Here is a 25,911-nt window from a genome sequence, read left to right on the forward strand (position 1 = left end):
GATACAATTCATATACCATACATTTCACCCACCTGAAATGGTCAATTTGATGGTTTTTAGTATAGGAACAGAGCTGTGTAAACACTGCCACAATTGGTTTTAGAATATCTGCATCACCTCAAAAAGAAACCCTGCATCTTCTTAGTCATTCACCTCCAATTCCTCCATCATCCCATCTCAACCAACCACTAACCAATTTTTTATGTCTATTGATTTGCCTTGAATATTTCATATAAATGTGATCATATAAGGTCTTTTAGCATGATGTTTTCAAGAGTCATCCATGTTGTATACAACTTAATTTTAAAGTCATTAAGACAGTGTTATACTGGCAAGAGGCTAAAACAAAAGAACAGAATAATAAACCTATATAGACAGCTATACACACTAATACAGAAACTGACACACAATGATGCTGACACTGAAGAATAGTGAGAAAGAGATGAACTCACTATTCAATAAACAGTGCTATGTGACAATTGTTTATCTGTGTGAAAAAAATAAACAAAATGGTATCTCTATGTCATACCATATACCAATATCAAACTTAGCTGAATTAAAGACCTACATGAGAAAGGCAGAACCTTACAACTTTAAGAATATCTGAAAGAGTATTTCATGACCTCAAGCAGAGGATTTTATAAAGAACCAAAACAACAATCCATATGAGAAACTGACAAATTTAATCAATTAAAATAAGCTGTTCATCAAAAAAACATGTAAAATAGAATGAAAAGACAAGTCAGTGTGGGAGAAGCTACTTGCTGCTTGCAGTGTGGGAGATGCACATAACAAACCAAGGATTAATTTCAGATTATGTAAAAACTACTTACACAAGAGAAGGGGATAAACAACTCGACAGGAAACTTTACCAAAAAATGGGAAAATTCAATTACCAGGAGAGAAAAACCAAAGGATAAAAAGAAAGTAAAATGTTCTATTTGTAACTAATTAGGCAAATGTGAAGTAAAGCCATAGTTGAGATCTCATTACCATCAAATGGGCAAAAATGTTAAATTCTGACCATAACAAATATCGACAAAGATATTAAACAAACATAATTCTCATTTGCTGCCAAAGAAGGGGTAAACTTGGAAGAGTAATGTGGCATTAGTAAAGCCAACCAACCAATATTGGCTCTTCAAGGTATATGTTTCAAAGGAATTCTTGCCCAATATGAACAATAATGATCAGAGCAGCCTTGTTCACAATTGCAAAAATCTACGTACAGCCACGGCATCATCCCCTACAACAAAAGACTGCAGGTTCAACTCCTAGTCAGGACATACAGATAGGCTGTGGGTTCAATCCTGATTGGGGCATGTACAGGAGACAACCACCGATCGATGTTTCTCTCTCACATCAATGTTTCTCTCTCCTCCCGGCCCCACCTCCCTTCTCTAAAATAAACATAGCCTCAGGTGAGGACTGAAAAATAAATAATAATTTTTAAAAATCTAGGTACAATCTAAATATACATCAACATTGATAAACACAAAAATTGAAATAAAGCTACATGTATCAACATGGATGACCCTCATAAAGAATGCCAAGTAAAAATGCATGTCACAGAAAACTATACAAACATTAAAAAAATGTAAAGCATGCAAAACAAAAATATTAAAGTAATACATGTTTCCAAAAACACATGGAAATAATAAACATCAAATTTAAGATGAGCCAAGACATGTTACAGAGGACTACCCAGGGGTTTCAGATTAATTGATAATATTTGATTTTTTAACCTAAGTGATAGAAACATGGGAGTTATTTACATTTCTTCTATAATTCTTGGGTATGTAGAATACTTCATAATTCTTTAAAACTGAGCAAAGAATTCAGTTGTTTTTGAAAATAATGTTTTAATTTATAGAAATTTTATAGAAGTTATTTAAAACTGGCAAAATTAAGAATCTCCATATTATTTTATTCCTAAGAGTAAGCAAATTAAAGTAAACATGTGAGTTACAACTTCATAAATAATCATTTCCAAAAGCATCACAATGTACACCACCATGAAATAACTGCTTTTCAGGGATAGCAGCTAAAAAACAATAAAAAAAATTGCTATAAGAAATATTTAGTGCATTCAAGAGGGTCATTATTTCTAGGCTATAAGTAAAGGCACACATACATAGTAAAGAACTACTACAATTATGGTTTCAAAATACAATGGTATATACATTTCAAAATTATTTTTAAAGTTAAAGCAAATGTTTTCTGCCTTCCTTAAGTTATTCCATTGGTTCACTTTGGGATACTTTCCAAACGAATTCCATTGCTGTGACCACTGAAGTCTCACCCAAAATTCTTATTCTTTTCATTTTATGCTAATCTCAAACAGTTCAGAATAACAGCACTCCAGACCTGGAAGTTGGCACCAACAGTAAGAAATTTTCAGCCCTGGCTAGTGTGGCTCAGTGGATTGAGTGCCAGCCTGCGAACCAAAGGGTCACTGGTTCAATTTTTAGCCTAGGTCATGTAATGACCTAGGTCCCCAGTGTGCAAGAGGCAACCACATACTGATGTTTCTCTTTCTCCCTCCCTTTCCCTCTCCAAAAATAAATAAAATTTAAAAACTAAAACAAAAATAATTTTTTTAAAAATTTCAATATTTACTATTCTTTTCCATTTGTGGGGCTGGGGGAGTGTGGAGCAGTTCGTTTTTAAGCATCCAAAAGAGCTGCTTCCTTTATAATGTGGTATACTAATCTCTATAACCCCATTGCACCACTGCTGTATCACCTCCAATAAACACAAATTATGATTAATTTTTAATATCAATTTCTCTGCAATAAAATACATCCTTAAAAATTCAAGTTCTGACAACTATAGAAATGACATAATATTACCCTATATTGTGACCAAACTCAAACAGGTAAACCATTTTTTTAATATTATTAATTTTAAAAAATTTTTATTTAAATTGTTGTTGCAGTACAATTTTCTATCTTTTACTCCCATCCCAACCCACCCACCCAACCCTCTCCTCTTCCCTCCCATTTCCGCCCTCCCCTAGTTTTTATCCACGTGTCCTTACACACGTTCCTGTAAACCCTTCTTCCCCTTTTCCCCGGTAAACCCATTTTTTTAAAAGCTTACACATGGGTTTTGAATTAAACCTCGAAAGTATATCAACTCTTGAGCTCTGAAAGCAGTGTTTAATCTTTTTTTAAACCCATATTCTCTTTTGACTAACATATAACTATCTACTGCCTGCCATTAACATTAGTATCTAAATACAAACTATTTTAATGTAGATGATGTTCCTTTCCAAACCACACAGCTTTGCAGGATTCTGGTATTTGGTCTGATTGAGATTCACTGAAGAAGACCCATTAACAACTTTTAAAAATAGCATATTTCTAGATGCTGTCAATGAGCTGTAGGCATATATGAGAAAATATAAAAAATCAACTTACACATACAACATGTTTGTATCCAAGTCAATGCAGACAACATCTTGTGGTGGGTCATGAAGATCAAAATACCTTGAGTCAACTCCAACTATAAATGGGAAAGGTGCACTAAGAACTCCCGCCAGCGAAAGAGGACAAAGGGGAATATATGGGCATTGCCACTGAAAGGGAAAGATCATCTGGGAAAAAAGTTTTTTAAAATTAGCCAAATTTGAAATTTACAATAAAATTATATATTTAACTAATATTGTTGAAAAGGACCATTAAGAAGCATTTAAGTCTAGTTTTTTTTACTTTCAATGTCATTCCAAAAGCTAAATGATTATAAAACATTATTAAGCATACTATAACCAATGTAATTAAAATCTTTGTGCATGACAATGATCACAAGCACAATAAAAATGCTAACAGCTCTTTGCATGTTAATTTTTCTAATGTTTATACAAAACCTACATTCAGTTTTATGGAAAAATTCAAAGTAGAGAATTGCCTAAAAAATTAAAAACAAATTCATGATCTTTAAATCTCATTCATTTCATCCATCTCTTAAGTCCCAAAATAACCTTTGACTAAAATCCAACTAAGACTAAGGAATCAAAAAAAATTAAAATGATTCCCTCGGGAATGGTAATAGTTGATTAAAAACTTCAATAAAATAAATTTCCTAGCCACTCAAACATAAAATGACTTCAGTGAGGCTTGACATCTTAAAAACAGTGTCAATATAAAACATAAAGACTCTTTACCATGTTTCCTTTATAAAGATCTACCTTAATTGTATCACATATGCTGATATTTAAGATAAATTAAAAACCCAGATTAAATTTTAACAATTAGCTAATTAAATTTTTAATCACTGATGATAAAATTTTTCTTCTACCATAAAAAGCCTTGCTGTCTTTCAAGATCTAGTTCAATTTTCATCTCATTCATCATCATTCACCCCAAAGAACAGCCTATAATGTTTACTACCTCTGCCAATTATTCCAGAAGGTTATTCAGAATTGGGATTTTTATCTTCAATCATTTACTTACTCATCAAATATGTGTCAAGCACAGTTCCAAGCACATGATGGAGCACAACAATGAATAAAGCAAAGATCCCTACCCTCATAGAGTCTAACAAAAAGTCAGCAAACTTTTTCTGTATAAGATAGGAAATGTAGGACTTGGAAGCCTATTTGCCACCAATTCTTTGTCTTCATGCACAAAAGCAGTCATTTTATGTAAATAAATGGCCCATTTCCAGTAAGCCTTTACAAAAAACAGGTAGAGGCAGGATTTGATATGTGGGCCATAGTTTGCCAACATCTGGTCTAGCGGGAAGAAACAGAAAATAAACAGAAGACATAATAAATGAAATTTGTACCATGGCAGGAACTGCTAAGTGCTATAGGAAAATAAAAAAGTAAAACCAAGTGAAGAAGATTAGAGTTCACAAGAGAAGAGAGGGGAAACAAGTGTTATTCAATAGGCCAAACAGGCCTACCTCCTTTAAGAAAGTGACAACTGAACAGAAACCTGAAGAAGGTGAAGGAGGGAGGGATTTAGCCAAGGGGATATCTAGAAGCAGCCAGAACAAAGGTCTTAAGGTAGGGGGCTTTCCTAACACGCTTCAGGGTTAGCAAGGAGTCCAGTGTGACTGGAGGAGAGTGATCAAGGGAGAGGGTAGTAGAAAATGAGGTCAGAGAACAGAGGGACAGAGTCACTCACATAGGAAACTTGCAAGGACTACACTGAAAACTGTCTTCTGTTCAACATTACACCTGCAACTATTGTAAAATGTTTTATTATAAAACTATCTTGACAGCAAAATATGACACCATTGTCTACACCTTTAACTTTTGCAGTGCAATCATAAACAGGGTCATTGTTACAAAAACACTCATTGGTTTCATTAATTTTTTCTATGGGGCTCCAATAATTCTTTGATATTCTTTGGTACTCAAATCATTCTCCTTTTGAAGAATTTATCCTGTCACCATTCTTTTCAGTTTTCTCTTCTTCAAAATGCTTAACTGACAAATCCTCACTTACTAGTGGTTTTACATGCAATTCAGGGAGCTCTCCACCAACAGTCACATAAATTCCATGCAATCTTGCATTTTTCATAAAATTTCCAATTTCATGTTGCAACTTTCCTACTTGTTCTTGAACTATACTGCTGAAATCAATCAAGAGACTGGGCCACAAAGATTCTGACAACGGATCAACATTAATGTTTTATATGAAGGAATATTTGAGTGGGAACTTTCTAAGACCAGTCAGTTCATTAACAAATATTTTCATGCAACTGTGGTGAGCACTAAGGAATAAAAAATAAAATAAAATAAAATGATGCAGTTGGGAATGGTAATAGTTGATAAAAAATTTCAACAAAAATAAATTTCCATGCTACCGTGGTGGTTTGAAACATTAATATATATGTAATGAAGTTCTTTGCCTTGAGTAAACCACCTCACATGTTATCACTGTTTTCAGTTCTAGCAGCATTTCTCTGACCAGATTAAGATCTTAGAGACATATCCCATTTGATGACTTACCAAGTACTTATTCAATGCTTACTGCAAGCTACTAAGTAAGCATTTGTACATTATCCTATTTCAAAATCACTTAGAATTCCCTATATGTTACCAGCTCACAATGACTAAAAGTTAATATTGGGAGAAAGTTAATTGTGTAATTTATTTCCATTAATATTAGGACAGCTGAAATTGGCCAGAGCCTCTCATTTAATGCAATTAAGTTTCATTCACAAGTTTTATTATTCTGTAATCATATAGATTCTCTGAAGAACTCTAAAATAAGAAAATTAGAATTTGAAAGTTTCTCTCAAATAGAAAAATTTCTCTTTGCCACTCTATTATGTTAAACTTATATTGGTAATTCCAAAGTTGCTTTCGTTGAAGGAAATTTGCCTTTAGAGTAAAAATTCTGTTAGTGATTCTGTACTAAAAGGAAAAATTCTATACTTACAGCTACAACAGCTTCAGCTACTCCAGTCAACACAGCTGGCCTAAGAGAATGCAGCAGAATCTTACTCTCGAGTAAAACAAAGAGCAGCAGTGTTGCACAATTCTCAGGACCCAGATTCATTAACAAGGTGCTAAAGTTGGCTCCACTAGAAAAGGAGAGAAACAGAGATGATTATGAATATTTTGCTAAAACATGTTAAGGTTTGCTTATTAAATTATTTCTTAGATATTAATAGAGTGAGAATCTAGTGTTGATTTCAAGTCCTGATTTAGTTAGCACTGAAAAGTAGCAAATCTAATGAGAAAGTCTAACAAGGGTGTCCAACCTTTTGGCATCTCTGCCACACACTGGAAGAAGAAGAGTTGTCTTGGGCCACACATTAAACACATTGCAACACATAAGCACAAAAAAAATCTCATAATGTTTTAAGTCAATTCACAACTTTGTGTTGGGCTGCATTCATAGCTGCTCTGGGATGCATGCGGGTGGACACCCTGGAACAGAATGATTCAAACTCATCCCTTGGTAAGGGTATTTATTAGGAAAGATATTCCTGAAGATCAACCAACCACAGGAGCAGAGAATGGAGGTAAAGGTTTGTCAGGTTCCAGAAACTGAAATAAACCTATGACTAAACATATATATAAAGGCTTGTCAGGTTCCGGAAACTGAAATAAACCTATGACTAAAGTCTATGTAAGAGAAAGGGTGAAAAAAGCAAGAGATTATGCCAAAATGAAAATGACATAATTATGTTTGCATTCTCGAAAGAACGTAACAGCTGAAATGTGAGTAAAGAACTGAAAAAAGAAAATAGCAAAAGGGTATCGATTAAAAGACATGTAAGTAGTCCAAGTGAGAGATCATGCTAACCTGGACTAGTGATGCAGATGAAGAGAAGCTAATAGATTTAAAACATTTTAGGAGATTAAAATCAGTTCACCTTGAACATTTAGTTATGAACTGAATATGAGGAGGGTAGATAAGAAAAGGAAGGTATTCCTTACACCTAATCTTGCAACTCTCTTAAGTATTCCATATTTAAAATGGCCCCACCATCCATCCAGCTATCAAAGTTAGAAGTATTTAAGTCTGCTCTTACATTGTTTGTAAAAATAGCACTTTCTTATCCTAACCCTTAAAATGTTTTAAAGTATTGTGCTCCAAATGAATAAATATATCATTTTAGATAACATTATTTACCTTAGTGGTAAAGGTGTGGAAACTGGCTGTGATAATATGAGCGCATCATGGACTGATAACTTAAAAAAAGAAAAAAGAAAGAAAAGATAAATTAATCAAGCCAATTTTAGAACCTAAAGATTCAGATCAAGGATAAAATAGAAAATACTGTGCAGACTAACACAACAGTTTTGGAAATATGTATTAAGATATAAAACAATAGCCATATTCATTCAGAAGTAACTGTATTAATTCTTTTTAATTAAAGCATTAATTCAATTGAATTTTGATTCAGTTAAATGTTTAAAATATAGGTATTTAAAAAGTGTAAAATACTTTTAAAAAAAGGTTTTATTTATTTATTTTTAGAGTGAGGGGAAGGGAGAAAGACAAGAAGAGAAACATTGATATAAAAGGAAAACATCGACTGGTTGCCTCTCACATGTCCCCTGACCAGGATCAAACCAGTGACCTTTTGCTTTGAAAGAGGACACCCAACCAAGTTACACTGGCCATGGCTGAAGTAATTGCTTTTTAAAAGCCTCAAATTTATTTACTCTACACACTACGAAGCACTTGGAAGTTATTTAATACATATTAAAACTTGCCAAACTGAAGCACATTCAAAATTAACAATATTTGACTTAATGCCACCATATCACATATAATGTTGATAATACCTTGGAAAAAATTTTTAATTGCCTGCCTCTATAGATCAGTGCTACTCAAACTGCCAATCTGCAGACTGTTATGAGTCCAGGAAGAGATGGTATGTAAATGGAGAGTACACCACTGGGAAAATTTTATGGCAATCTGACATTGCTCATACCTCCCAGACCACAATCAGTGAATTCATGTCTTTGGATGGGATATAGACCTGTTCACGTCCATACAGATCTCACACAGTAAGTTCCTTATGTCACAAGCTGTATACTTATGTAGGTTTCCCACTGATTAGAAATAAAAAGAAACTAGGCCTTTAACATAGTTTGAAGAGCAATAGTATAGACTATTTCACTTTCACCCTCTAACCATAACTCATTTCATATTTAATATTAGTCACTCCTATATTAAAAACGTGCCCATAACATAATCCTGGGTTTTAAGTTATTAAAATCAGCTACATAAACACCATATATAGACCAATGTTGATAATGTCATGAACCAAGAGTTATAATTATTCCAATTCTGTACACACAAAATTTAAAAATAAAACAGTACAAATGATATTCAGTAAAGATATAAAATGCAGGAAATTCAAGGACTTTATGGATGCATATTGCTCCACTCAAACCCAAAGAACCACAGAACTCCCACTCTGCAATGATTATAATGAACCTATGTAGGGCTCCCCTCAAATACACGCTTTCTGATTACCTGTACAAGGATTCTTGGTCTTTGTGATGAAGGAAAAGGGATGTTCTGCATAAAATGTGAAATATGCCTGGAAAAATTTGTGAATAAAGATCAGAATTACTTTTCCAAAATACTTCATAGATTCTAACAGATCTTAAATATCATTATATATCATCCCAAATATGACAAAGCCACTTATCTAAAACTTATCCTAAGTAAATTTAGTGTAAAGAAATGTACTCATCCTACTAAACTTCTGAAGTGCACTGTATGTCCTAATTAAAAGTCCATATTATTATTATACCCTATTATAACCAGAAAAATAAGAGTAACATGAATATGGTTTTCATGAAAGAAGCAAATATTTATTGCCCTGGTTATCAGTGCCAATATGGGGACCAACTAACTGTGATATAATAAATTGAAACTAATCATTAATTTAATTCTTTTACTATAACTTTGGGCAAACCATTTACCCTGTTTTTCTACTTATAAATCATGTTTCATAAGTTTCTCAAAGTTTTGAGATCTTAAAGGCCATTATAATGCAAGTTACTACTTCAACTGAGAAAAAAATCTATCAGCACATTGATTTTATTTTCAAAAACTATTCATAAAAACTTTTTCAAAAGTTACTAGCTTGTCACTCACATTAAATTTTAATTTGAACAATTTTAAGTTAACTAGGTAGCTGAAAGTTAAATGTAGATTATGGACCATTAGATTGGCATTCGAAGGGTACAGCCTGAAAGTCAAAACCGTATTTCTATACCCAGTTGTGACAAGTTTATGCACATTACTTTATTATTTTTTAAAAGTGATTTTGAACAGCACTATTTTAAAACCTACAAATAATCACCCCCAACTTATCCACTAAACTAGTATGTTTTGCTGGTACTCTATATGCTATAATGAGAGATTTTTCAAATTACAAGGAAAATCTATATTTATATATACTATAATATTGTACATTTCCACCAAGATTTTTTTTTTTTACTCAAACAATAGAAATTTATTTCCTCGCAGTTCTGGAAGCTGGGAAGTCCAAGATTAAGGTCCAGTAGAGTTGGCTTCTGGTGAGAACTCTCTTCCTGACTTGCAAACAGCAACCTTCTCAGTGTCCTCACTTGGAGGAGGTGGGGGTCCACCATGCTCTTGACACCCCTTAGTTTGCTAGCAGGGTACATAAATTATTTACTATAATAAACGAAAGTCAGTGTGCCACTACAAGTCAAAGAAGTGTGGTTTTGAAAACACAGGGGCTCCACATATATTCTTCTTGCTTACAAAAGATTTCCCTGACAAAGGGGATTATAAATCAAAGGGAAAACATTTAGAATTCTGTCAATGCTAAAACCAAAACCTCACTCTTAATATCAGTTAATTCACTCTTATTAATTTCTAGATCAGTTTAGAAATGTTTTATAGTTAGAACTTGGAATGGCCACTTATATGATTGGGGGTGTGTGTGTGTGTGTGTGTGTGTGCATAAACAGCTATTTTTCTCTTGGTTATTAGAGAATGAATAGAAGAACACACACAATACAATGTATCTAAGTTCCTTCCTCAGCTGAATTCTCAAAAGATTATTATTTGGTCATCCTTACCCACTACTCCTCAATTTTAAATTCACAGTCAATAATTCAGATGAGAAAGGGAACAAGTCAAAAGTAGGGTGACGTGACTCTCCTTCCAACTTTGCTGCTTAAAGTTAAGTAAACAACAAAAATAATATACAATATATATACTCAGTTTTTCAACCAAACATCTTTGTAATCATTATACATACTTTTCAATGGGAAGAGGATGTGGTCCAGACACAGAAAGTTTGTAGATAAACATGAGAAATTTTCTAAAAGCTTCAAAAAAGGGCCAGTGTGAGAGTAAACAAATACATTTGTTTGAATTGATGGATTTAGAGACCCTTTTTCTCTCCACGGGTGTCAACAGGCCCAGCTGCATAAGCTGCTTCTCTGTTAGGAGTTCTGAAGAGTAAGGCTCATAAAACTGGATGGCAGCTCCATATACCTACAGAGTAACAGAATTCCATTGTAAGATTTGAGGATTTTTTTGAAATTAATTTCTCTCTCTTATTCCTCAAAAATATTTGCTTAGAATGCATGAGAAATAAAAAAAGAAAAATGTAGACATTACTGATAGGAATGTAAAATGGTGTAGCTCCTATGGAAAAGTCTGGCAGCTCCACCAAAAGTTAAATAATTACCAGCTGATATACAGCGATTTTACTCTTAGGTATACAAGTATGAGGTGGGGACCCAAAGAAAAGGAAATTTTTTAAAATAAAAAATTGCATTATTTATTCTTACATGTTTAAACTTCAGTCACCTTCAAAGTACTCTCCATTTGATGCAATACACCTAGTGAGATTTTTTTTCACAGCTCAAAACAGTTTTTGAACTCATTGATTTTGATGCCTTCTATTGTTTCTGGAGTTTTTTATTTCACCTCTTCTACATCGGCAAAACATTTCCCTTTGAGGACTTTTCTCATCCGGGGAAACAAAAAAAGTCACTTGGCAAGGTCAGGTGAATACAGAAGGTGAGGCATGAAGGTCCTGCCATTTTTTGGTCAAAAACTGCTGAATGCTCAGTTCAGTGTGGGCAGGTGTGCTCATAAATCACTCCTCATGAAATGGGCAAATGCATTGAAAGATTCTTCAAAAAAATTCAGTGAAGTAGAACACAGCCTCTCACAATGACACCAACTGGTACACTGATACAGATGAGTTCCTAGAATGCTCACCAAGCATGGGAAGCCCTCTAGAAGATAATAACAGGATTTGTCTGCCCACCCCCCCATTTATTCCCTGTTTTTTGAAAGTTCATATTATGCCACATCACTTTTACAAAAGACCTACATTAGCACCTGATTATGCTAACAGAAATAAGTCAAAAGGGGGTTTTCACTTTTATAAAAAAGGGCAAATAGCAAAAATAGCATTCAGCATTTGTTTTGCAACCATTGTTATAGAGGCAGTATGCACCCCAACAATGAGAGTGGCACCACCAAACTCCTTCCCAGGGAAACACACTCAGCATCCCCACATCATGCCCCCATACTTTAAACTGTGCCTGTGAGCATCTGTGCTTTATCTTGATTTATTTTGTATTTCTGTTAGCACAATGTGTCCTAAGGTATCAGAAAAGCCTAAAAGATCTCATGAGCGTGTTTGTTATGCTTAGCATAAAGTAACATAATTAAGCATTTTGACTATGAACTAAATAAAGACATCCTACATGTGTTGAACTTGCCTGGTCCATCATTTATACTGTCTACACGAAGAGAGAAAAAATCTTGAGAGCGCCAAAATTACTATTGGTTCTATTACTAAAAGAGTGGTCTCCTTTAGCTAGCATCCAGTAATGGATAAAATGGAAAGTCTATTGATTAAGTAGATTGACACGTGTACAAAGCATGATGTGTATTTATCATACCATTCCTCCTTTTACTATATGTTAGTGTTACTTTAGGTTTCATGTGTTATATAATATGGTTTGGTAGGTTGTTTTTGGACTCTAGGAGTGCTCAAAAATTTTTTTCTATATAAATTAATGGCAACTGTTTCTTCACTTTACACCATTTTGGCTTGCAAAAGATTTCATAGAAATGCTCTACTTTCAGAGAATAGGGGGAACCTGTATACCCAAGAGAATTCAAAACAATGACTCAAACATATATTTGTATACCAATGATCATAACCATATTCACATTAGGTGAAGGGTGGAAACAACCCAAATGTCCATCAATGGATGGATAAACAAAATGTGGTATATACAAGCAACGGAAGGTTACTTGTCCTTTAAAAAATGAAATTCTGACAGGTGCAGCAACACAGATGAACCCTGAAAACATTACACTAAGTGAAATAAACCCTATACAAAAGGCCAAATATTCTAGTATTTCATTTATGTGAGCTTCCTAGAATAGGCAAATTTGTAGAGACAAAAAGTAAGATAGAGGTGACCAGGGACTTGGGATGGGGTGAGGGAAACTTATGTTAGGGTAATGAAAAAGTTCTCAAACTGGACAGTAGTATATAAATCTTCCAACTATTTTGTTATGTATATATCACATTAACTCTTGTCTTCACAGATATGACACTCCTACATAAAATGATTTCAAAGTGATCTCAGAGGTTTTTTAAATAAGCATATCAGTGAGGTTTGTTGTTCTCTAGTGTCAAATTTGGTAACTCAAGAGTCTGAAGATCTTAAAATTTTCATTTATATTTAAATATTTCAGATATGAGAATAAATTATTGTCAAGCTAAAGAGTTAGCTTAGTTGTCAGCAATCCATTTAATGTAGTCAGTCTTCATTTAGTGAGTATTCTATTATATTCCAGATAGTGTGCTGGATCTTAAACTTCATTGTCTTTAATACAGTGGTTGTAAACTTGTAGCCTATATAATGAGGCCACAGATATATTTTGTTTGAGCCACAAGAGTCAGCTTTGGTTAGCTATAATTTTCAATAAAATTGCTATTTTATCAAATTTCCTAAGAAAATTTTAATTTCAAATTTCTACTACATTAGCAGCTTTATTTAGTTTTATTTTCTAATATTTATTTCTAGTATCTTTTTATTTCAAAGTATCACCCTATGTCATTATTACTGCTTTATATATGATTTTAATTTTTGACTATTGCAGACAAAGTATATACATGTTTTTCAAAGATGTATACACTCCTATCTCTTAGGATATGCTCAGGACTGTAATCGCTGGATCACAGGGTAATTTCTTTTCCTTGCTGATGATGTTGAAGTTCTATATTTATTTCGGATACAAGACCTATTTTGAATACACATATCACACTATTTTCTCTCAACTTTGGACCTGCTTTTTCACTTTCTTTATGATATCTTTGAATGAATATATGTTTTTAACTCCAATGAGGTCTATTATTCATCTTTTCTCTAGTGGCTAGTGCTTTCTGAATGCTGTTTAAATTATCTTTGCTTACCCCCTCTATTTTAATATATTATGTTCCTTCTGACCCTCATTGTTGTTGAGAAATTAGCCAATCTAATAGTTGTTTCTTTGAAAGTAAATGTCTATTCTTTTTCTTGATTTTTGTCTTGGTGTCCCTATATGAAAAGAGGTGGTTTTGTGTTTTTACTTTTTTTCTAGTGAAGCTTCAGAGTGTATGTTTAATCCAAAGACTCAATTTTTCATCAACCCTGAAAATTTCTCAACCAATTAACTCTTTATATGCTGCCACTCCCTTTTCTGGTCCCTCCTTCTGAAATCCATTAAATATCTATGGGTCCTTATGATTCTATCCTATACATATTTCTAAACTCCTTTTATGTTTTTCTGTGCTACATTTTAAGTGATCTCTTCCACTTCATTAATTCTCCTTTCATGATGTCTTCTCTGTTGTTTAAACCACTTACTGAATTCAATTTTAAGAACCATATTTTTCACTTCTAAACATTTTATTCTTTTCCAGCCTGTCTATTCATTTTTCAAAATATACTGTTCCTTCCTTGATGCTTTAAGCCCCTCTTTTACATCTTGAATCATTTCAATGATATATTCAATCTATCTATCCTTCATATTGTTATTCTTTCAGTATCTTGAAGTTCTAATCCAGCTTTGAATTATGAGTCTTGTCAAGTCTTCCTATGGTTGCTGTGTCTTCTTTTACTATAATTTCATTTCAAGGCCTCAGTTTTAGGGGAGTCTCTCCCAAAAGACTATATATTTGCTTCTGTAGAAGCTTCAGAGTTATCAACATCCTGATACCAGTTTTCATGCTGACCTTTCACCTTGGGCATTACAGTATTTAAACCAAAATGTATTCTGTTAAAGTAATTCTAACATTCAAATAAAACTTATTTGAATGTTACTTAGGCCATATTAATCATTTTACAGGATTAAAACAAAATAGGTTACATAAAAGAGGAAAAATATACCTTTTCAGCAGAAGAACCTGTCAGGACAAAAGTTGAAAAAACTGGAAGTGGGTATTTGGTTTGAGGATCCCAACATTCAATAGTAGCTCCCATAGGAAGGCAGAACAGAGGTACAGATTCTGAAAGTGGAAATGACTCATAATCATCTTCTGGATATCTAAAAATTAAACCTTTTGGAGAAAGGAGACAATGATAAATTTTTTTAAATAGTTAGTTTTCCATATATTATATGTGGTAAGTTACTAGGACACTTGAATGGCAAACTTCATGGAAATATTTGTGTGTGAAATTGTAAAATCAATTTTTCTCTTGCCATGTCAGAAATTAAAATAAAGTAACAAATTTGGCCCTTTTTTAACCTATAGACTTTTAGTTATAAAATGTATTAAATATACTAGTTAAAACTCTACCTAACAGGATCACAAGTCTTAATGTATTTTCTTCTACATACTGCCAATATCTTATAGGAAAGGTAAAAATACACAGGAGAATTTACCATTTCAATTAGACTTCCATAAAAAATTCAGGAAGGGACAAGTATTATGAAATAATACCAAGAAAACAGAAATTATCACAGACCCTAAACTCATCTTGAGAGAGAAGCAGTGTAAGAGGCATGCAACATGGAAAGTAAATGAGAAACCATTTATGACTGAGTAGAGAGTATGTGAGACCAAGTAAGTAGGTGTGTGTGGGGATACTCTGAGAAGCATAACAAAGCCCGTTCATAATAAAGCAGCCCCATGGCATTAGTTCCTTAGTCTTTATATGCACATCACATCTAAGATAAACACTTAAAAATCAGTAGCAGATTTTTGAGTCCAAATTCAGTCTTCAAAACTCTGTATTCTAAATTGTGTCATAAAAAATACCTGAATACTTTCACAAAGCTCATTTCTGTTAGATTCTTTTTTAATTGACACTTTCTCCCCACCAAAAAAAAATTTCAAGAAAATCATATACAATCAACACATTACATCAATATTAATAGTATCACATTTTAAATTGATACTGAATTTGTAATTTTTATATTATAAATTAAATGGCTTAATTTATTAGTATTACTGTCTCTGTGAGGACAATTAACATTTTTCAGATATAAATTTGCCTGACTTCTTTGAAGTAAAACTTTATTCCAAAAATTGTTCATGATCAAAAAAGCATTTGACACTGCTTGTTGTCACAAAAAAAGTATTCCAGTATTTCTCTTTTATTTACAACTGGAACATACCTGTATTTTCAGTTTTTATCCCACCATACCAGCGGGATGAAGAGGTCACACTTAAATCTTTACAGCCCTTGACACTTTACTGTGCAGTAAGTATGTGGCGATAGATTTCTCAAACACTTCATGGCAGAAAAGTTTCTCAGGCCCTCCTCTCCTCCATATAGCTGATTCTTTGCAACAAGGGAGAAAGGAAGCAAGTCCACCTTTCATGGCAAGTAACATGTGGTTTCAAATCAGACACACAGAGATAAGAGAAGGAAATATAAGAAGTAAAGATGCAGTTTGACACCTTCCTGATTGCCAAAATAAAAAAGATCACAGAGTAAGCAGTTTTCCACTGAATTGTTAAATCTATTAGTGTAGACTAAAAGTCTGTATGTGTATTCCACAAATGGTTGCTTGGGGTGGAGGTTTCTATTTAATTAAAAACATTTTTTGGGGGGATGGGGAGGGGTGGCAATATTAACATATCTTGTGATGTATAAAATGTATTTAAGAAAACTTACACGTTTACATGATAAAAGCATAGATAATTTCATTTATAAATAGATCAATTCTGCGAAAACCATAACACAGCATACATCGCCTCTCCTAATGAAATGTTAATGTGCAATAATAACTACAGTAACAGACAATTTTTTAAAAAAATTTACTTACCAGCTTTGTATGCTATTGAATTAGAAGCAGGCACAGACTTCTTATAACACAAAAACACACTGGAACCCCACTGTAAAATATAAATTAGGTTTAAAAAAAGACAAAAGAGAAAAAATTTCATTTTGTTGAATGTCGTCTATAGATTCTGATTATTTATTCAGGGAAGTCTATTTAAAACACATATTTACCAAAACAGACTATACAGTATAAAACACAGCAAAACATGAAGTTGAAAACACCAGAAGAATAAAAATAACATTGCCACAAATATCAAACTGACATGAAGGCAGTTTCAAAAGTTCAGAATTCTATAATCATCTAGAACTGCCTATATTTGAGAGACAGAACCAAGTAGAGTGAACACTGGAGTTCAAACTAAGAGAGACTAGGTCACCTGGGTGCTATAAAGTCATTACCTCCAGAGGCAAACCTGTCTTGCCTAATAGCCATGGCTGCATTAGACATCTCATGTGCTTTTATCACATGTAAGCTAATACTAGTTTGATGTAAACACATTTTTCAAAATAAATCTAACTCAATAGCAAACTTTAGTCTCATGAAACTATAAATCAACTGTATATCTTTGATTTTCCTCTTCATTGGAGCCCTTTATAAAAAACGTAAATATTTAAAGTAAATACATATGAGGGGGCCCCAGCCCAGTCTCCTCCCTGCAGTTGTCCTTAAGAAATACCACTGAAACCCCAAAACTAATAAAACTGCTATATAGTAGTGCAACAAAAGTAATATTAGCATGTACCCCCACCCCCACCCCAAAAAGTCTGACTTTAAGTATCTATTTTCTGGATGAAATTATTCTAAGATATCAAGTAGGTAAGGATTTTTAAAATTATAATACATCAAAAATTAGAGAGCTAAAAATAATAAAAATCATGAAAACATAAACTGAGACTAAATTACATGCCTGATAATAAACAGGAGTCGAAAAATTATCTTTTGAAAATATGAAACTAAAAATGAAACTTTATCCTTACCATTCCACAATTTAAGTTTTTGTCAACTTTGCAGAAGGTATGAGGTGGGGTTTCTCCTTTACTAGTTACAATAACACATATATCTGTTACAGCCAAGGAATTCTGGGGTCGAATTAGAGGAGCCCTTCGATAAGTGATAAAGATTCTTTGTGAAGTAGTTGAACTATTATTGACATTGGCACAGCGACCATAAGGTGTGGCTTGGATCACTTCACATCCTGGAATAAGCCTTTCTTTCCCTTCATATAGAACTCTGCAAGGCAAGGAGAGGAGAAATAGGTAAGTAAACAAATTTTAGGTTAATGCTGGTTGTCTTCTTGAAAAAAAAATTGGGTCTCTATCTACTGTCTCCCAAATCTTAACTGCAAACCAAAACTAAAATTATTACTTTGGGAATTATAAACCTCTTTCCTATATTTAAATAGCTAGAATATAATTTTTAAAAGTATAAATAGGATCAAAGAACTTGATTTTTTTGTTGCTTATTATAAGAAACATGAAACAAGAAAAGGGCAGTACCACAAACATGTTCAGTTCAATTCCTAGAGAACAAGTAACCAGATACTTTCACAAAATATTCATTTATAATTCCTATTAAGATCTTGCCTTTAAAACTCTCTTATTTATTGCATGAGCTAATAAATAAAAAAGATAATCTTATGGTCATGGATAAGCAACTTAATACGGTAAGATGTCAGTATTTCCAAAATAGATCTAGAGAGTCAATACAGTTCCTATTTGAATCCTAGTTGACTTTTTTCTTATAGAAATTGGAAACATGTCCTTTAAGTTCATATGGGAATGGAAGGCACATGGTATTATAAGAACAAATTTGGAAGACTCACACGCCCCCATTTCAAAACTTATCCTCTATTACCTTTTCTATATGTTTGAAAGTTTCAAAAAACATTAAGTGCTAGAGGAAAATACTAACTTAGAAGTCAATGAATCTGATAAATGGAGTAAGATAAGAACTTTGGACAGTAGTCTGTGATTCTTTTTATCTTTTTTTTTTTAAGGTTTTATTTATTTATTTTTTTAGAGAGGGAAGGGGGGGGAGAGAGAGAGGGGGGGGAGGGAGAGAGAGAGAGAGAGAGAGAGAGAGACATCAATGTGCGGTTGCTGGGGGTTATGGCCTGCAACCCAGGAATGTACCCTGGCTGGGAATCGAACCTGGGACACTTTGGTTCCCAGCCCGCGCTCAATCCACTAAGCTATGCCAGCCAGGGCCGATTCTTTTTATCTTAATAAATATATCTGACATATATTATCCTGTTAAATCATATTTTATGGGGTATTTAGTATTATGAGGGAGTATCATATCTTATTTAACTAAACATCTTTTCCAGAAAACAAAAACTGTTTTTGTAAATATCTCAGTTTATATATTAGTCAAAAAGATCAAAAGTTCGACAATGGTGTTTCATATTTAAATGAGATGGGTACCTGTCTTATAGTGGCTAATAGGCTTTCCAAACCTCACCAATATGCTTAAGGGGGTACAGGGTAGAGGGAAGGGACAGGTAAAAACATTTAGATCAACAGATATTGATAATTATTTGATCTGGAGAGAAATATTTACCATGAAGAATAGCTCAGAGACAACTATACACTCTAGCAAACTTGGATCAGTAAACTACTATAATAGAAATTAGATGCCTTAGAGAACTGCAAAATTATATAGAAAGAGCCACTTGTAACCTGAGAGCATCTAAGTATAATGCTCTAAATCATCATTTTACTTTTAAATTGTACCACTCAACCACAAGAAACAATAATCTTTTGGAGATTCACATCCTTTCAATGATGACTGAATGGTGGGGAGCTGGGAAGAGGATGTGAAAAGATGGCTTCGAAAGGATGGCTAACAGGGAACCGTGAGGGCTAGAACATAAGTCCCTGGCTGGTTTCCCTTCCATTGACATGGATATTATTAAAATTTTTACCCTATAGTCATCTTTCTATGGATATTACCTATCTTAAGACAACCTAGAGAAAATTTTTTAAAAACTAAAAGTAAATACTGTATCACTCTACCTCCACCAATAATTTGTGTTCATACTCATTTTAACCTCCTTTCCCCTTCTCAAAAGAAAAGCCCCTCCCATTAAAAGCTAATCCACTCACCTATGCTGTTGCTATTACCCCTTTAATCTGTTTCATAACTTGTTCTATCAAATATCTCCTCTTACTCCTATATTTCAGCTCTTCCTTCTACATTGGTTTCTTTCGTTCAATATGAAGATGCTGCAAGTTATCCCCTGCGAGAAACCCTTGACTCTACACCCCCTCACCCCCCAGGTACCCTAAAACATTGCTTCTAAGGATTTTGTTAAAAATGCAGATTCTGATTCAGTAAACCTGAGGCAGTGCCTGAGATTCTGAATATCTAACATGCTCCCAGGCACTATGGACAACATGGGTCCATGAACCACACCTGGAATAGCAAGTCCCATTACTATCTCCTCTTTTCTTTACAAGCTTTCCAAAAGAAGGCTCTATAACTCCAAGTGCCAATCATTTTTCAACTCTTTCTAACCTGGCTGCTGTAACCAATGATCCTATGAAGTTGTATGACCACCATCCTAACTGAACTGAGTTGAAGGAAAATGATGGGGGCTAAACAGGGTGGATAATACTAAAGGAGTTAAATGATGCTGCTAAAAGTTCAAAGCAAAGTAAGGATAAATAGTCCTTTGGCTTTGGAAATATAAACATAATGAGGACCTTAGGATAATTTCACCACAGCTCTACTGCAATACTGGAGGAAGTGATGAATATGATAAGTGGTGGTCAAATGCAGCAGCTCACTACCTTAGTAGCTGAACCATTGACAGAACAGCCAGCAACCAACAGCTTAAAAAAAATTTCATCAATCAGGGAAATTTGTATATACGATACTAATGAATTAATCATTTTTTGAGATGTGATATTATAGATACATTAAAAGACAAATTCAACATAAGAAAATCAGTTGAAATAACATATCACACTAATAGAATGAAGGAAAATCCACAAGATCATCTCAATTACCAAAGAAAAGGCATTTGACAAAACCCAACACATTTTTATGTTAAAACTCTTTCATAAAATCAGGAATAAAAGAACATAGGGAACCTTCCTTAACATGATAAATGGCATTTATTGAAAAACAAAGAATGTTCATTAGCTGTGGCCTAGATAGTAAGTATCTCGTAATAACTACACTTCTATAATATATAAATACCCTCTCCTCATGACACTAAAAACCTCACAGTACAATTATATTTTTCAAAGCAGAATGCTCCTTTGTTAAATATGTTCATGACTTTGATAAAACCCATCACATAACCCAAGGAGCTCCTTTAAAAATGCTTTTATTGTAGCTTCTTGTTCTTGTATGGTTAATTAATAAGATTATCTGATAAGTACAACAGAAATAGAATCACATTTCAGGCTCTAAGGTCTTCAGTTCAATATTCTTTTGAAAGAAATTGACCTAATGATTCAAGCACAATGCAAAGGAATTCAGTAAGAGTGGATAGAGAGATATAATATCTTACAATACTTAAACCTAAAGTAACAAATAATAGAACTATCAAGGATTTCAAATTCCTATTCCCATGCACCTGAAATAAATTTTTTTTCCCTTTACTACAGCAAAAGAAAATAAGTCACAGTACCCAATGTCGGTAAGGGGTGGTTTATCTCTCCCTCTTTTATAACAGAGGAAAAGTTCTGGGCTTTTCAGACTTCCATAGTTCAAGTTTGCTTGGAGAGCTGATGGAGTGGTTTCAACACAGGTGTAACCTTCAGGCACTGTTTCCCCAGCTGATTTGTTAATAACTGCAATGTCTATAATTGGAGCTTTAGGTCCAATTGACTTAGTATCTAAACGATTTATTTCTTGATCCAACAGAGTAGATGTATCAGTGAGACCTGCCACAACAAAGTAGTCGGTCACTCTTGGCCCTTTGTCTTCTATCATGGTGGCTATTATATTTCCTAGAAGAAAGAAAAAAAATCAATTAAGTAAAATACTTTATCCTAACTCACTAAAATTAAAATACTCCTGCCCTGGCTGGCGTAGCTTAGTGGATTGAGCGCGGGCTGCGAACCAAAGTGTTGCAGGTTCGATTCCCAGTCAGGGTACATGCCTGGGTTGCGGGCCATGACCCCCAGCAACTGCACATTGATGTTTCTCTCTCTCTCTCTCTCTCTCTCTCTCTCTCTCTCTCTCTCTCCCCCTCCCTTCCCTCTCTGAAAATGAATAAATAAAATCTTTTAAAAATTTTTAAAAAATACTCCTGAGTTAACAGTAATCAACTAATACACTTCCCAGTTGGGGTTATAAGCAAAGAAGTGTCATTCTGTAGAAGCATGTGTTAGTATTATCTCATGAGTTTTTATTTCCTACAACATATAAATTGGCAGCATCACTGAATTTGTAAGGCTACTATGATCCTTTCATGTGCCTAAGCCTCTGTAAAGAATACTCAGACTGTCAGAGACAAGTTATGGTATGTTCCTTCGTGCAAAATGCACTTAATAAACAATATTTATACCATTTAAAAAGTCATTCTCTTTAAGTTACAGAATTCCTAGAGCTGAGCTTTACATTTAAACAAATAATTCAGCACTCTTCCAGTCAAGATGGCAGAGTAGGCAGACATGGCTTACCTCTTTGCACAACAGCATCAAAATTACAACTAAAATACAGAACAATCATCACTCCCAACCATCAGAAATAGAGTTAAATGGAAGTCTGACAACTACAGAATTAATAAACCACATCCATCCAGACTGCTAGGAGGGGCACAGATTTGGAACAGGCTGGTCCCTCACCCAAGTGCAGAGGATAAACACTCAGGAGGAATATCTCCAGAATGAGGAGTCCCAGCCCCACACCAGGCCCCCCAGCCCAGGGTTCCATTGCCATGAAGATAAGAATCCACAACTTCTGGCTGAAAAAATCAGCGGGGATTGAATTGGTGGAAAAAACTGCGGGTGCTCCCAGGACTTCCTGTTAAAGAACCCACACACAGACTCACCCACCTACTTAGACTCACTCCCTCTAAGATCCTGCACCAGCGTAGCAGCTTCGAAGGCACCAGTGGCATACAGGGAGAAACTGAAGTGTCTGGCATCAAGGCAATCAGAGGCCATTGTCCCTTTTCTAAACCCTCCTTGACAGAGCCCACAAGCTGGTACCATATCTGAGACTCCATCAACCTGGCTAACAATATTTAATCTACCTTGGAGATCCCCAGGGACTCTGCCCCACACAACTTGCAGGCCCAAGGTGCTTTTCCATGTGAATGGCTGGTCTTGGCTCCTGCTTCACAACTTCCTAAATCCCATCAAACAAGCAACAGCTGGTCTCAGGGAGCCCCAGGCCTGGCACTACCCACAGCCAGCCTAGATTAACAGCTTGGCTTTGCCTGGGAACCTCCAAGTCCAGCATAAGCAGCAGCCATCTGAGATTGCTTTACAGCTCAGGCTGGGTGGCCCTGGGGAAAACACAGGTGGAAGGTGACCTTTGCCTGAAGCACCTGGGAAACCTCAGGGCCAGCACACCCAGTGGACAACTACAGACCACACTGGAGCAACACCACCCTGACCCTGCACAGCTGATCCTCTTTGGAGGGCAGAGGTTGGTGGTAAGTGGTCACAGCCAATCCTTGCAGCTGACTGGCTTCGGTAAATCCCTGCCACTGATCTGCCAATAGCAATCAAGGCTCAACTACAAGAGGAAGGTGTACTCAGCCCACACAAAGAGCACACCTCCAGTACCCAGCCTGGGTGATAGGGGAAGCTGTGCACTGAACCCTACAGAAAACCTACTACATTGCACCACACTGCCAAGATACAGAGTCAAAGCAGCTGTACCTAATACACAGAAACAAATACAAGCAGGCTGCCAAAACGAGGATACAAAGAAACATGGCCCAAAGGAAAGGACAGATCAAAATTCCAGTCCTAGCTGGTGTGGCTCAGTGAATTGAGCACTGGCCTGTGAACCAAAGGGTTGTGGGTTTGATTCCCAATGAGGGCAGCACATGCCTGGGTTACAAGCTAGGTCCCCAGTAGGGGGATGCACAAAAAGGCAACCATACATTGATGTTTCTATCCCTCTTTTTCTCCCTTTCTTCCACTCTATATAAAATAAATAAATTCTTTAAAAACAAAAAAAAAATCTAGAAAAAGAGCCAAACAAAATGGAGATAAGCAATCTATCAGAAGCAGAGTTCAGAATACTGGTTCTAAGGATGTTCAAGGAACCTAGTGAGGACCTCAACAGCATAAAAAAGATCCAGTCAGAAACAAAGGATACACTAATTGAAATAAAGAACAATTTACAGGGAAACAACAGTAGAGTGCATGAAGCCAACAATCAAATTAATGATACGGAACATAAGGAAGCAAAAAACAACCAATCAAAACAAGAAGAAAAAAGAAACAAACAATAACAGCAAAAATGAGGATAGTCTTAGCAGCCTCTGGGACAACTTCAAGCATTGCAACATTCACATCATAGGGGTGCCAGAAGGAGAAGAGAAAGAGCAAAACATTGGAAATCAATTTGAAAAAATAATGAAAAAAAAAAACCTTCCTTAATTTGGTGAAAGAAATAAACATGTAAGTTCAAGAAGCAAGAGGGTCCCAAACAAGATGGATGCAAAGAGGCCCACTCCAAGACACATCAAAATTAAAATGCCAAAGATTAAAGATAAAGAATCTTAAAAGCAGCAAGACAAAAGCAGTTAGTTACCTATAAGGGAGTTCCCATAAGGCTGTCAGCTGATTCCTCAAAAGAAACTTTGTAGGCTAGCATGCACAAAAAAGAAATATTCAAAGTCATGAAAAGCAGAGACCTACAGCCAAGATTGCTCTACCCAGCAAAGCTATCATTTAAAATCGAAGGACAGATAAAGAGCTTCCCAGACAAGAAAAAACTAAAGGAGTTCATCATCACCAAACCATTATTATATGAAATGTTAAAGGGACTTACTTAAGAAAAAGATCAAAACTATGAACAATAAAATGGCAAAAATGCAAATCTATCAACAGTTGAATCTAAAAAACAAACTAAGCAAACAAGAAGAACAGAGACAGAATCATCAACAGAAAGAGTATTATGATGATTGCCAGATGGGAGGTGGGTGTGGGGGAATAGGTGAAGAGCTGAGGGGATTAAGTACAAGTAGGTAGTTACAGAATAGCCATGGGGATGTACAGTACAGTGTAGGATATGGAGTAGCCAAAGAACTTATATGCATGACCCACAGATGTGAATAATGGGGTGGGGATTGCCTGGGGGAGTTGGGAGTGCTGAGTGTAGAGGGGTAAAGGGGGAAAAATCAGGACAGCTGTAATAGCATAATCAACAAAATATAATAAAAAAAGAAAAAACACAGTTCACCATGGGTTATTCAAGGTCTAACACACAAAAAAATGAAGGTAATGGTAATAAATATAATTAAACTAGTCTCTTAAGAATTCAGTTAGGAGTCTGTCTCTAATAGTTAAGAAACTTTATGTAAACACTGTGTAAACTACATTGAGGAATCATTAATATTTTATATATAAATACCAGATAGAGCATAAAGAACTATAACCAAAGAAGACATTACATAAAATACACATTAAGAGACTTAGCCATTACATAGTAGAAACCTAGAGAATATGAACTTTGAGTCAAGATTTCTATTATCTTTAAATTCAATACTTCTAACGATAAAATTACACTTCTGAGTTTTAGATATTTCCATAGATTTTTTGTACTTTTTAAAAACAACTTTCTTGAGGTATAATTTATATACAATACACATATTTAAAGTTTACAGTTGATGGGGGACTCAACACTTGGAAAATTTTAGTTTAAGGTAATAATCAATAAGACTAGTAGGTAATGCATGTGAAAAGCTATTGTTTCAGGAACTGCAGGTACGACCCCTCCTGACTCCAGGGACAAACAGACCACCACCCAGGGTGAGAATGCTTCAGATTTTTAAATGTAATTTTCCCTGAATTCCAAGTCCCTCACCACACATTGTTCTCTGATATAAAAAGGCTGGCTTGAAAGGAAATGTAGGACAGTCTGTTAGAATACAAACCTGCCATCTTCCCAGATCACCGGCCATCTAAATAAAGTGTCCATAAAGATTCAATCCCTGTCT

At 34.8% G+C, this 25,911-nt stretch overlaps 1 protein-coding gene across 9 annotated transcripts in view; it reads right to left on the reverse strand.

Moving 5' to 3' along the window:
• DENND4C (DENN domain containing 4C) overlaps positions 1–25,911 on the reverse strand; it is a 130,446-nt gene that overhangs the window by 65,099 nt on the left and 39,436 nt on the right. For 6 of the 9 annotated variants that reach the window (XM_036021549.1, XM_028510223.2, XM_036021552.1 and 3 more), the window contains 9 exons: positions 21,415–21,736; positions 17,753–18,005; positions 16,758–16,827; positions 14,873–15,042; positions 10,723–10,961; positions 8,955–9,021; positions 7,599–7,657; positions 6,396–6,540; positions 3,423–3,598 (listed from right to left, as the gene is read on the reverse strand). In XM_036021549.1, the coding sequence (XP_035877442.1) occupies positions 3,423–3,598; positions 6,396–6,540; positions 7,599–7,657; positions 8,955–9,021; positions 10,723–10,961; positions 14,873–15,042; positions 16,758–16,827; positions 17,753–18,005; positions 21,415–21,719 (1,484 nt within the window). In that variant the 5' untranslated portion in view covers positions 21,720–21,736. Of the gene's footprint in view, positions 1–3,422; positions 3,599–6,395; positions 6,541–7,598; positions 7,658–8,954; positions 9,022–10,722; positions 10,962–14,872; positions 15,043–16,103; positions 16,239–16,757; positions 16,828–17,752; positions 18,006–21,414; positions 21,804–22,038; positions 22,399–24,503; positions 24,523–25,911 lie in introns of those variants that run through there. The other 3 variants (XM_036021551.1, XM_036021550.1, XM_036021553.1) reach the window with 3 other exon arrangements.

Source organism: Phyllostomus discolor, chromosome 3, assembly GCF_004126475.2.
Source record: "Phyllostomus discolor isolate MPI-MPIP mPhyDis1 chromosome 3, mPhyDis1.pri.v3, whole genome shotgun sequence".
NCBI classification, from domain to species: Eukaryota; Metazoa; Chordata; class Mammalia; order Chiroptera; family Phyllostomidae; genus Phyllostomus; species Phyllostomus discolor.